Raw genomic sequence first — 12,387 nt, 5'->3', positions numbered from 1 at the left:
TATATATATATATATATATATTATGGGTGGGAATCACCAGAGGCCTCACGATACAATATCATCACGATACTTATGCCACGATACAATATCATTGTGATTTTAAACATTGCAAAATCCAGCGATATATTGAAATTTATAAAAAAAATTCCAACTTTTAATTTTTCCTATATCAAATGACGTCCCCAAATGGAAACTTTGTCAACATCTGTTTTATCTAAAAAGATACATTTCTTGGTTTGTTCATATCACTTCAATTTTATTGCTGCAAAATGGGACAAACTGACAAACACATACAGTATATAATAAAAGATCCATACTTGGCGCAGTGTATTGTTACAGTATTGCCACAGAAAATATCACAATACTATGCTGTACTGCTCCCCCCCAGCCCTAAAATATATACAGTATATACTGTATATTTTCTATATTTCATATGGCACATATGTGATTGTGAAGTGCTGCTTGTGTGTGTGCAGAGAACGATGAGCAGCAGCATTGTGCGCAGGCTCAGTATTCCCGAGTGTATTCTGTTGGTCACTCAGAGGATCACCAAATATCCCGTTCTCATCCAGAGGATCCTCCAGCACACTAAAGGTCAGGAGACAGCCAGTGCAGCGTGTGCATGTTGTGTTGTTTATCTGTGCAGTGATTGAAGATGGTTATAAGAGCTTTATTCAGCTACGGGAACATGGAAATTATAGAATGTGGTGAGGCGCGTTCTCCTGTCTGAACCGGTCTCTGTGCTCCAAACAGAGTCGGATCCAGACCACGGCTGTGTGTGTGACGCTCTGCGCTGCGTGAAGCAGCTGATCACGGCCGTGGACAGTAAAGTCAACGAGCAGGAGAAGAAGCAGAGGCTGAGAGAGGTTTACAGGTAAGCCACACACTGACGCTGTCAGAGACAGGAAGGTTTATGGCAGTCACATGTTCACAACACACAAGGATGAAAGGACAAACAGGATGAAAACACTGAAACACCGGCCCGCTGTAGGGGGTCCGGTAAGATGTCGGACTTTGAGATCCAGGAAGATTTATCTACATGATTATTATTTACCAAAACTAAATGTTATATCTACCAGCATATAACAAGAAACAATACTACGAATTACATTGATTTCTTTGTAATAATTAACATAAATGTAACATTTTGCTAACTAGCACAAACTGAGAATAAGCCACATCTACAGGTATAACAGCATGCATATCCATAACAGAGCCAACAGGGACACTGTAGAGCACCCTCTGGTGGACAAACTATGCAATGCCAAATGTTTTTATTTTTGAAATAATAATTTATCAGAATCATTTATTTGTACTTTTAAATGATTATGATGAATGAATATTTAAATGACACATACATTTTTTTAAATCGGCCATTATAAATGCCTGATATCGGCCGATATTATCAGCCCGACGATATATCGGTCGGGCTCTTATCCGCAATGTTTGTATGTGTATGTATGTGTATGTACCCATGTATGTGCAGATAAAACATGCATGTATGTGGAAGTGTTTTGTTCCTCTATATATGTATGTGCAAGTGAAGTACTGTATATATGTAAGTGCAAATGAAGTATTCGGTTTTGGTGTAGGCGGCTTCTCATAGCAGTGAGCTGCATCATATCAGCTCCATATTAAAGGGACAGGTTCTCCTCTTGATGTGGACATCAATGTGTTCTAAGAGCAAGAGTTTCCGGACAGAGGCAAGAGGATCAGCTGGGACAGGTCTTCTTTGTAACTGTATGATGAGTCCTTGTCTCTGTCTCCAGTCGGACTGACAGTAAGTCCATCATGAGGATGAAGAGTGGGCAGATGTTTGCTAAAGAGGACCTGATAAGAGGGAGGAAGATGCTGCATGATGGAGCGCTGCAGTTAAAAAACTCTGCTGGACGGCTCAAAGGTGCGCGCACACACACACACACACACACACACACACACACACACATACACGTTGATTGCTTAGTTCTGCAGAGAGACTCACTCATCTCTTTCTTTGTTCTGCAGATGTCCAGGCCATGCTTCTGTCTGATGTGTTGGTCTTTCTACAAGAAAAAGACCAGAAATATGTCTTTGCCTCATTGGTAAGAAGCACATTTTCACATTTCATGTAGAAATGCAGTATCACAGAAGATTGAGCCTCATCTGGATGTGTTTGTCCTCAGGACCAGCGCTCGACGGTCATCTCTTTACAGAATCTGATAGTCAGAGAAGTGGCTAATGAGGAGCGAGGTCAGCCTTCTTGTTTTCTTTCTATACACTGCAGTCCATGTATTTCTTAAGGCTGGGTTTGAACTTAGTATGAGCCAAACGTGTAAATGAAGACGGGGTGAATATGAAACAATGATCAGGTTTTGTGTGCTGCAGGGCTCTTCCTCATCACGGCTGGTACAGACAGTCCCGAGATGGTGCAGGTGTTGGCCAGCAGCAAGGAGGAACGCAACACGTGGAGGGCCATCATACAGGACGCCATGCACTGCATGTGAGCGCGCGCGCACACACACACACACACACACACACAAATTATTATAAAATAATAATAAATACATGCCTATTTTTTATGTGTATCTACAGTCTTCTTTTTTAGTATTTGTTTTTTTAATCTTTATTTTCGGATGATATCTGACTCTGTGTCTGTGTGCTGACAGGGAGAAGGACGAGGACGAGGGCGTTCCCAGTGAGACGGAAGAAGACAGGAGGCAGCAGGAGAACAGAGCCAAGGAGATCCGTGGTGAGCAGCCGGCCACGCTGGACTTCTGTCTTCTGTCCTCTCAGTAATGTCTTTAATGCAGTGATGGTGTTTGGTTCCAGAACTGCTGCGGAGGAAAGACGAGCAGATCCTGTCTTTACTGGAGGAGAAGGTCCACATCTTCCGAGAACTCAGCGACTGGAGCCCCACCGCTGATGATCCCAATCCACCAGTCAGGGAGCGCATGTTGTTCATGGCCACACCTGATGATGTCACGAAGGGGGAGCCAATCATAAAGGATGCACTGAGAGAAGGTGAGTAGGGTTCGGAGGTGATTCCTGCTTTCCGTGTCCCCCAGATGATAGTTTAACAGTGTTTTTGTCCCCTCCAGTGGAGAACCTGCAGGGCTACGTCAGCAGCAGTGTTGGTGTTCCAGCCGGCCTGGAAGGGGGGGGCAGTGTGGGGCCCGTCTGTCTGCCCAGGAGAGCCGAGACATTCGGAGGCTTCGACAGCCATCAGATGAACAGCAGCAAGAGTAAGACACAGAAAAACACTCGTTCAAGGAGTCATTGTCTCCTTAGATCTGACAGTAGCTGCGCCACAGTCAGCTCACAGTCCTCACTGATGGACATGTCTTCTTCCCTCTGTCCCAACATGATCAACATGTCCTCTACCCCGACATGATTGACATGTTCTCCTACCTCCGTCCCAACATGATCGACATGTTCCCCTACCCCTGTCCCGACAGGATTGGCATGTTCTCCTACCTCTGTCCCGACATGATTGGAATGTTCTCTTCCCTCTGTCCCGACATGATCAACATGTCCTCTTTCCTCTGTCCCGACATGATCAACATGTCCTCTTTCCTCTGTCCCGACATGATCAACATGTTCTCTTACCTCTGTCCCAACATGATCAACATGTCCTCTACCCTCTGTCCCGACATGATTGACATGTTCTCCTACCTCTGTCCCAACATGATTGACATGTTCTCTTTCCTCTGTCCCGAAATGATCAACAAGTCCTCTTCCCTCTGTCCCAACTTGATCAACATGTCCTCTTCCCTCTGTCCCAACCTGATCAACATGTCCTCTTTCCTCTGTCCCGACATGATCAACATGTTCTCTTCCCTCTGTCCCAACCTGATCAACATGTCCTCTTCCCTCTGTCCCGACATGATTGACATGTTCTCTTTCCTCTGTCCCGACATGATCAACATGTCCTCTTTTCCCTGTCCCAACATGATCAACATGTCCTCTTCACTGTGTCCCGACATGATCAAAATGCTCTCTTTCCTTCTGTGGTGATGACCCAGATCTTTTATTTTCTGTCCTCAGACGGAGAGAAGGAAGAGGGCGATGAATCGCTGGACCTCCGCAGGACGGAGTCAGACAGTGTATTAAAGAAGGTGTGTGTGTGTGTTTGTGTGTGTGTGACACATTACAGATGTGTAGCACTACAGACTGTGTTAAAGTAATATGAGATAAATAACTCATAAAGGTACACTTGAGTACTGCACCTAAGAACATTTTGTAGGTACTTGTACTTTTCTTGAGTATTTCCATGTTCTGCTTCTTTATACTTATAAAGAAATAGAGAAACAGAGACAGATAGAGACAGCTCCCTCACTTTACATCTGCAGACAAAAACAGACATACTGTACATGACCTATTGGAAAGACACTACTAAACATCAAAGCAAAATGATTGTTACTTTGCCCTAAATGGAGAGTACACAGTAGCTGAATACTTGAGCACCACACATAGTAGTAGACACAGTCTGGGTGTGGGAACCGGCCACAGAGCTCTGTCCACAGAGACAGGTACAACACTTCCGGCTTCAATGTAGCACATATGCTGACATCAGAACTCAGTCAAAATCAACCAAAGTTAAATATACACTCCCAGATTTTGATACTATCTGACCTGAAAAATATGCAACAGCTACTTGGGGAAAATAGTGAGAGTGATGTAGAAGCAGCGAGATATGTGAGTGCATGTCACAGCCTGAGAGACACATAATATCTCCTCAGTTTACTCTGCCTCTGTGTTTGACACTAGTGGTGTTACTGTATATTGATGTACTCTTGCTTTCATGGTTTTGTTTTTAAATGTATATATTTAAGTTACTCAATGAATTCTATGTATGTATTTCGTCTCACACTATTATCATTGATGCTTTGGCAATTTTGTCATTTCCGACATTCATGCCAATGAAGCAATTTGAATTTAAATGGAACTGACACAGAGAAACAGAGAAACAGAGACACAGGGCTGTGTTCCACCTCTAAAATGTCTGCTGCATTCTACCACTAGGTGGCACTGTTGTAAAGCAGGAATGCATTGTTGAGACTCAGTGTAGAGAGTGAAGACACTACTGAATGTACTGTGCTGTGCCATCGCGCCTGCTATTAGGAACTATTGTAATATTGTAAATGCTTCCTGTTGAAGTAAATGGCAATGTTTGTGTGTGTGTGTGTGTCTGTGTCTCAGGGAGCCACTGCCAGCCTACAGATGTTGCTGAAGAGAAATACGGAGGTGAGTATCTCTGACGCTCAATGGTGTTTTAAGCCCCCAACGTCGACTTTCAGGCACCCAACCCTAACCATTGCCTAATCATAGTGCCTTCAAGGCAGCGTTGCCTGGAAGCCGACGTTGGGGGCTTTAACACCAAACACCGCCTCTGCTACAGCATCAGGACTCTGACTGAACGCCCTGTGAGCATGTGTGTGTGTGTGTTACCAAGCATAGCTTGTCTGAGACACAATATCATAGTGAGAACATGTGTTGATCCACAACAGGTGGACCAACCTGTCCACCTCAGATGTTTAACTGATGTTTAAATGTCTTAACTGTCTCGAATGTGATTGGTTACTGACACCTAATTGTAATGTGATTGGTTGCTGACACCTGACTGTAATGTGACTGGTTGCAGACACCTGACTGTAATGTGATTGGTTACTGACACTTGACTGTAATGTGATTGTTTACTGACACCTGACTGTAGTGTGACTGGTTGCAGACACCTGACTGTAGTGTGATTGGTTACTGACACTTGACTGCAATGTAATTGGTTACTGACACTTGACTGTAATGTGATTGGTTGCTGACACCTGACTGTAATGTGATTGGTTACTGACACCTGACTGTAATGTGATTGGTTACTGACACCTGACTGTAATGTGATTGGTTACTGACACCTGACTGTAATGTGATCCTGTGAAACTCCAGCAGGTGCTGCACAGTGTGACACATCTTCACGAGCTGCTGATTGGCCTGCAGGTACAGTTAAACCCCCCCACCCCTCAGAAGAGGGACTCTATACATGCAGAGCGTCTTTCCCCTGTAATAGCCCCCTCCCTCCTCTCTCCCTCTAGGCCGTGGTGCTCCAGCAGGACTCGTTCATTGAGGACCAGCGGCAGACCCTCAGCGACCGGCTCGCCGCCACGTCCAGACACTCGTCCTCTTCCTCGCTGTCGTCCTCGTCCTCGTCCCGCCCCTCCTCGCTCATCGAGCAGGAGAAACACCGAAGTCTAGAGAGACAGCGCCAGGAGGCGGCCACTCTGCAGGTTCACTTCCCATAATGCTCTGAGCCCTTTTTATTACATTTATTTGTTTGAATCCACACTCAGTACATGTGGTTTGTTTCAGAAACAGCAGGCTGCTCATCAGGAGGAGAAGAGGAGGAGGGAGAAGGTGTGGGAGTTGAAGGAGAGGAGTCTGGCCGAGCGGGAGGAGAGGCTGAGGCTGGAGGAGGAGCAGACCAAGGAGAGGCGTCGCCATCTGTCCGACGAGGGAGAGCTGCTGCACAGGAAGAAAGAGGAGTACCAGACAGAGCTGGGGAGGCTGAAGGAGGCCCAGATGAAGCTTGAGAGGGAGCAGGAGGCTCTGAGAAGAGAAACCCAGAGACTGGAGGCCATGAACACAGACCAGGTCAGAGTCCGCTGATATGCAGGCAGTGGTGGAGCCATTACAACATTTTGTTATAGCATGTTGGGTTTGTTAATTAATCTGCAGTTTTTATGTTTGAACACTGGGTTGAGTGTTGCCTGTGAGGGCATGAAGTTGATGAGGCACAGGTACACAGGTGTGTGGAAGAAAGGGAAAGCATACAGCTTTTTACCGTGTTAGTCGTGTCAGTAAGTCATGGTTTCAATTGTCTGACAAGGAAAATGAATGGAACTAAAGCAGGAAGGAAATAAAATGGACTGAGATGGGTGTGATGTGCCATAAATGGGTCACAGCACCGAAAGGAAAACAAATGTGGACACTGATTATTGGCAAGCAGAACACGCGTCCGAGCAAGTTCTCCTCTGATCCCACCTATTAACCCAATGTAGGAGTTAATAAAAGACTCTACAGGCTGGTTAGCCTTGTGCTGCAGTCACACGCCACTTATCTTAAAGAGCAGACAGGAGCAGCCTCCAGCAGCTCCGACCAGTGTAGATTAGATTAGATAATACTTTATTCATAGCCATAGTACAAAAAATATTGCAATGTAAGTGAATAAGTGACGTAAAATTAAATAGAATAATATGTAATTAAATAAAATAGCAAAAGTAGTAACCATAGTAGAGATGATATTGAGTCTAATCATGGATGGGAGAATCCATTGGTAGAATGCTCACAAGCCATGTCATAAAAAAGTATGGGTGTTGAGGGATGGACGTAATGATATGACGAGGTACTCCATAATAATAACTCATGCAGTGGTTGGATTTGAGATGTGGGAACGAGGTGAGCAGACCTGAAGTTAGAGACGCTCGGCTCGTTCCAGATGTGCTGCCCCTCAGCTGTAAAGTGGACGAGAGCAGGCCGCAGCAGCCGGGGGCGGTGACAGAAATCCGCTCTCAAGTTGGACAGATCACCGCCGTTTCCTGCAGCCTTCAGGCTCAACAGGAAGTCAAAGAAATACTCACATCCTGTTCGGTCCGATTCCGATTTAATAAAATGTTATCGGACCCATATATCAGCTGGCACACAGTCTCCAGTTGTTTTTTATCATGACAGAGTAGCTGTAGAAGTAATCTACATGTGATGTGTTGCTGGCTTAAATGAACAGACTGTATATTATCCGTGATTTAGTCTCTCTGACTTCTTAACATCACTATCAGACACACATGGTTTGTAGAGAATAGGCTTTTAAATCAGAGAAATAGTGTGTGTGTGCGTGTGTGTGGGCAGACAATGATTGATAGACATTAGATAGACAGACAAACACTCAATGAGAAAAGGTTAGCTCCTGGCATGAACTATCCTCTAACGTTACACCACCCAAACTGAACCGTTGTCCAGGGCGAGAACTGTCAACATGCAAGATGTTATGTTATGTTTCAAAATTGAAATATAATTTACATGACGTGCTTACCCAATCCAAACCGCCTCTGTTTTTTCCGTGAGCGTTGATGAAGTAAACTAGTCTGGGATGTGGGCTCCATGGGAACGACTCCTCCTCTGCAGACTGATTGAGCTCATGTCTCTGGTGTCTCTGCATCATTTACAGTCGGAGCAGCTTCAGAGGTACCAGCGCACGCCCTCCACCACCTCTGAAGAGTCCTTAAGGTTCCACAGCTCCGGCTCTCTGGATCTAGATTCCAAAGAAGCAGCAGAACAGCCAAAAGTGGTAAAACAAAGTCCTCGATGCAAAATTATTCACAGAACAGAGCAGAGTGTTAGTTTTGGTTTAGACGGCCGCTATATGAGTCCTAGAAAACCTAAAAGAAGTCTCTTTTTTTCTGGATGTGATGCAGGTGGAGGTCTCGTCCTCGGCCCCGAGCAGAGAACCTTTCCTCCGCATCGGATCCAAGAGGATGGGCAAAAGCTTTAACCCCTTCTCCTCTAACTCGTCCTCCAAGCCCCAGGGAGCAGAGAAGGAGTCCCAGCTCCCCAGCAAACTGCTCCAGCTGGCTAAAACCAAGGAGAAGAAAGACAAGAGGAAGAAGAAGGGCAAAGGAGAGCAGACACCGACAGGTAGGAGGACCCAAACTATCCTGAAACAGGCTCGTTCCCATGTGTTCTTACCTGGAAGATACTGGATCTGTTTACTAGAGAAAGACTCCCTTTGCTTGTTGAGCTTCTGTGAGTCCTTTTTGCAGAATGGAAATAAATATATATATATATATTTTTTATAATAAAAATGGACAATGCCAGATTTACTGATGATATCAAGAATTGAAATAGTTTTTTGGAGCATAGAATTTGATATTTGACAGCTTCCCTTGGAAATGCTCTTAAATATATATATATATATATATATATATATATATATATATATATATATATATATATATATATATATATATATATATATATATATATATATATATATATATATATATATATATATAAATATATATAATAAAAGTAACCCTTATGTAACACCGAGGGCCCTCAGTGTTGCATAAGGGTTACTTTTTACTTTTATTATTTTGTTATAGCCAAAGGTTTTTATTATTATTAGTAGTAGTAGTAGTAGTATTGTTATTGTTGTCTATCTTTTTTTCTCTCTATACTGTACTTTTTCTTGTTGAAAACTGTTGCTGGAAATTTCAATTTCTTTGCGAGAGTCTTCCCAAAAGGATTAATAAAGACAAGTCTAAGTCAAAGTCTTTTGTGCGTGTCTTCCTGCGGTGAGTTAGTCAGGCTGATCCATGTTTTCGTGTCCGTGTGACGTTCTAGCCCGACAACTAGCCTGGCTCTGGCTCCACCCACCGCTCCCCTAAAACACACATGCTTTATCTCATTTGTGACACATGGTAGTGTAAAAACCAACCATTAAGTAGTTGGGCGGCCTCTAGCTCACCTAGTAGAGTGCGCGCCCCATGTAGGAGTCCTTGGCATCGCCAGGGTTCCAATTTCAACCTTTGTTGCGTGTCATCCCTTCTATTGTGTAGTAAAGTTCTCCTATCAAAATAAATGCCATAAAAGCCACAAAGAAATCTTAAAAAAAAAAAAAACTGTTAATTATTTTACAGCAGGTTATATGCCTGACTATTTCTTGGCCTGACTGTAACTTGTGTCTTCATGTCTCTGTAGAAAGCAAAGTTGCAGTGATGTCGGATCCCCACAACGATGGAGACATCTTCTTCTGCTGAGGACGTGGACGATGCACACGTGCACTTTCCCGAGGAAGCAGGCAACTGGCCGAGCAGCAAACAGGACCCTCTAACACTCTATTCGGATATGAAATGCCCACGTGTCTCTGCTGACTGTTCGGCTTCTGGACACTGTCTTTGCCTTCCTGCCAGACAGAATGGGCCGGGGTCCTCGTCCCAGAGACACCAGGTGAAGGGTCAGGAGAAGACTTTCCCTACAAGCTTCCATCTGGTACACATGAAGCAGACTCAGATGAGCTGTGTGTCAGATCGCGTGTCAAGTCACATCTCCTCGAGACTTTACACTGTAGCTTTAACACAAACCAATAACGAGTGCCTTTTCCTTCTAGTTGTGCTGACGCTAACTTTGAGTGCTTGTGGTGCTGGTGACTCCTCACTTTCAGTTTCAACGCGAGGAGATTTTTAATTTAACGTGTGATGTTTGCTTTAACTTGTTTTTTTTTATCAGTCAAGCTGTCAAACAAGACGTAACAAGACATGAGGGCGTAACAGACGGCACACCACATGGTGTGTGTAACAGTTAGTAACCACCCCGTCTCAGCGTCCACACTGTGTGCTGAGGTCAGTGTGGCAACAGAGCTCCAGACACAACCAATCAGTCCCCAGAGACGTGTCTGAATCTGTAGAGTGGTCAGGGCACGAGTCTCTGAGACAGCCTCTGCTGAATGGGACAAAGGTGGTCATAGCTGATGTTTTTATCTCGAGAAAGTCGTTATTTTTTGGTCAGAATCTATGGTCATCTTTAATCGTCGTTCAGTGGAACAGTCAACCTGCACTTTATAATACGAGAGAGTGATGCTTCTTAGTAAGGCTCTGTCATTTCCTAATCATTTAATCATACTTCTTTTAGTAATTTGGTTGGGAGGGGGGGGGGGGGGAATCACCAGATGCCTCCCGATACGGTAGCATCACGATACTTAAACCAAAGTACGATATTATTGTGATTTTAAACATATTGCAATATTCCGCGATATATTGCAATTTTTAAAGAAGTTTTATAAAACTTCAAATTTTTCCCAATTTCAAATGACGTTCCCAAAAGGAAACTTTGCCAACATTTGATTTGTCAAAAAAGATACCTTTCTCTGTTTGTTAATATCACTTCAATTTTTTTGATGCAAAATGGGACAAACTGATCAACACATATATATCAATTAAGTATTGACACTGAAAATATTGATTACAGGTAAATAGGGAAATTCTTGAAGATACTTTCCATTTACACCCAAATATATCTCCATTTATTAGTGCAAACTATTATTACCTAATATATGTTACATATCGAGCCCCCAAGGTCCTGAAAGATGTCATTTTTTCAAATCTCAAATGCTCAAAATGAGTGTGTCAGGACTTTGGGGGAGCTCCGTATGTATGCTTCAACATTTCACATTTTTACAAATAGATGTGTACCAGTTGAACTAAATTAGTATGACACTTTCTTTGTACTTAAGTTTTAGGGAATTTGGAAAGGATTTGGAAATGACAGAAAACCTTACCCAATGAGAGCAGCAGGACTCCGTAGTTATGTTGCAGTGGGGCTGGGTCACAATTCAGTATTATTACTTTTACTGGATTTATATTGAGATGATATGATCATGTCATGGTATTGCTTCTCCAATACCCCCCCCCCCCCCAGGATCCCTTTAGTAGCTCGTCTTTTTAACACATTGCATCATCAGCGGACTGAAATCACTCAGTCAGCGTGGAACCTCACAGGTTCCGACTCGCCATTATTCGGACCGCTTCTCGACTTAACATCCATGTTGATAGAAAGTAGAAATAGAAACGTATTTATTTGAAGCAGTGACGATGCACGGATCAACATTCAACTTGTAATTCAACAGAATATGCCTTGAGCCAGGTTATAGCAACAATTGCTAATCTCAACCTGTTGTCCCTGTGACAATTATAATAAATAAAGATTTAAAAACCAGCAGTCTAGCAAAACACCCAAATAAAAAAACAGGGGCGCGATGTCAATCAATTTGGATTATTTAACATATGTTTGCCTCTTTGTGACAAATGTTGATACTAGTTGAACAAAAACATATTTCACCCGCTGTCTTTAAGTGAGACAATCAAAAATCTGAGTTTACATTCTACACTGTAAAAAAACAGAAAAGTGTTAACTGTTAACTTGTTGGGTTTGCAACTCGCTGCTTGTCACATCAATCAATACCGATCATAGCAGACCGAAACAGAGTCATGAACAGTTGATGATAATAATAATAATAATAATAATAATAAAAACACCAAAGTTATTTAGATAGTACAAATTCAGCTCAGTGGAAGAGGGACCGGCCTTAGATTCCCCCCCACCTCCCCACCTCCCCACATGCACATTAATAAACATTTCTGTAAATGCGCCAGTGTTAGGCTAATTTTGAACTGTAGTCCTAGTTACCCAGCATGCATTTATTTATGGTGGGAAGAATATGCAAACTCCACACAGACCGGCCCTGCCCAGACCAGTGCTCCGACTCTGCCCAGACCAGTGCTCCGATTCTGCCCAGACCAGCGATCTGACTCTCCCCAGACCAGCGATCTGACTCTGCCCAGATCGACTCTGCCCAGACCAGTGCTCCGA

The 12,387-nt window shown here is 43.5% G+C and overlaps 1 protein-coding gene across 1 annotated transcript in view; it reads left to right on the top strand.

Annotated features, from left to right (window-relative positions):
- akap13 (A-kinase anchoring protein 13) overlaps window positions 1–10,522 on the top strand; it is a 71,982-nt gene extending 61,460 nt beyond the window's left edge. Inside the window, exons 33-49 of the mRNA XM_034880207.1 lie at window positions 477–594; window positions 754–874; window positions 1,770–1,900; window positions 2,005–2,081; window positions 2,163–2,229; window positions 2,365–2,479; window positions 2,646–2,728; window positions 2,809–3,000; window positions 3,078–3,221; window positions 4,024–4,094; window positions 5,179–5,223; window positions 5,917–5,967; window positions 6,063–6,254; window positions 6,337–6,618; window positions 8,189–8,308; window positions 8,436–8,655; window positions 9,721–10,522. Of these exons, the coding sequence (XP_034736098.1) occupies window positions 477–594; window positions 754–874; window positions 1,770–1,900; window positions 2,005–2,081; window positions 2,163–2,229; window positions 2,365–2,479; window positions 2,646–2,728; window positions 2,809–3,000; window positions 3,078–3,221; window positions 4,024–4,094; window positions 5,179–5,223; window positions 5,917–5,967; window positions 6,063–6,254; window positions 6,337–6,618; window positions 8,189–8,308; window positions 8,436–8,655; window positions 9,721–9,779 (2,088 nt within the window). The 3' untranslated portion in view covers window positions 9,780–10,522. The remainder of the gene's footprint in view (window positions 1–476; window positions 595–753; window positions 875–1,769; window positions 1,901–2,004; window positions 2,082–2,162; window positions 2,230–2,364; window positions 2,480–2,645; window positions 2,729–2,808; window positions 3,001–3,077; window positions 3,222–4,023; window positions 4,095–5,178; window positions 5,224–5,916; window positions 5,968–6,062; window positions 6,255–6,336; window positions 6,619–8,188; window positions 8,309–8,435; window positions 8,656–9,720) is intronic.
- The last annotated feature ends 1,865 nt before the right edge of the window (window positions 10,523–12,387 follow it).

Source organism: Etheostoma cragini, chromosome 8, assembly GCF_013103735.1.
Source record: "Etheostoma cragini isolate CJK2018 chromosome 8, CSU_Ecrag_1.0, whole genome shotgun sequence".
NCBI lineage: Eukaryota > Metazoa > Chordata > Actinopteri > Perciformes > Percidae > Etheostoma > Etheostoma cragini.
The sequence above is the reverse complement of the archived record's forward strand: the minus strand, read 5'-3'. Positions and strand labels throughout refer to the sequence as shown.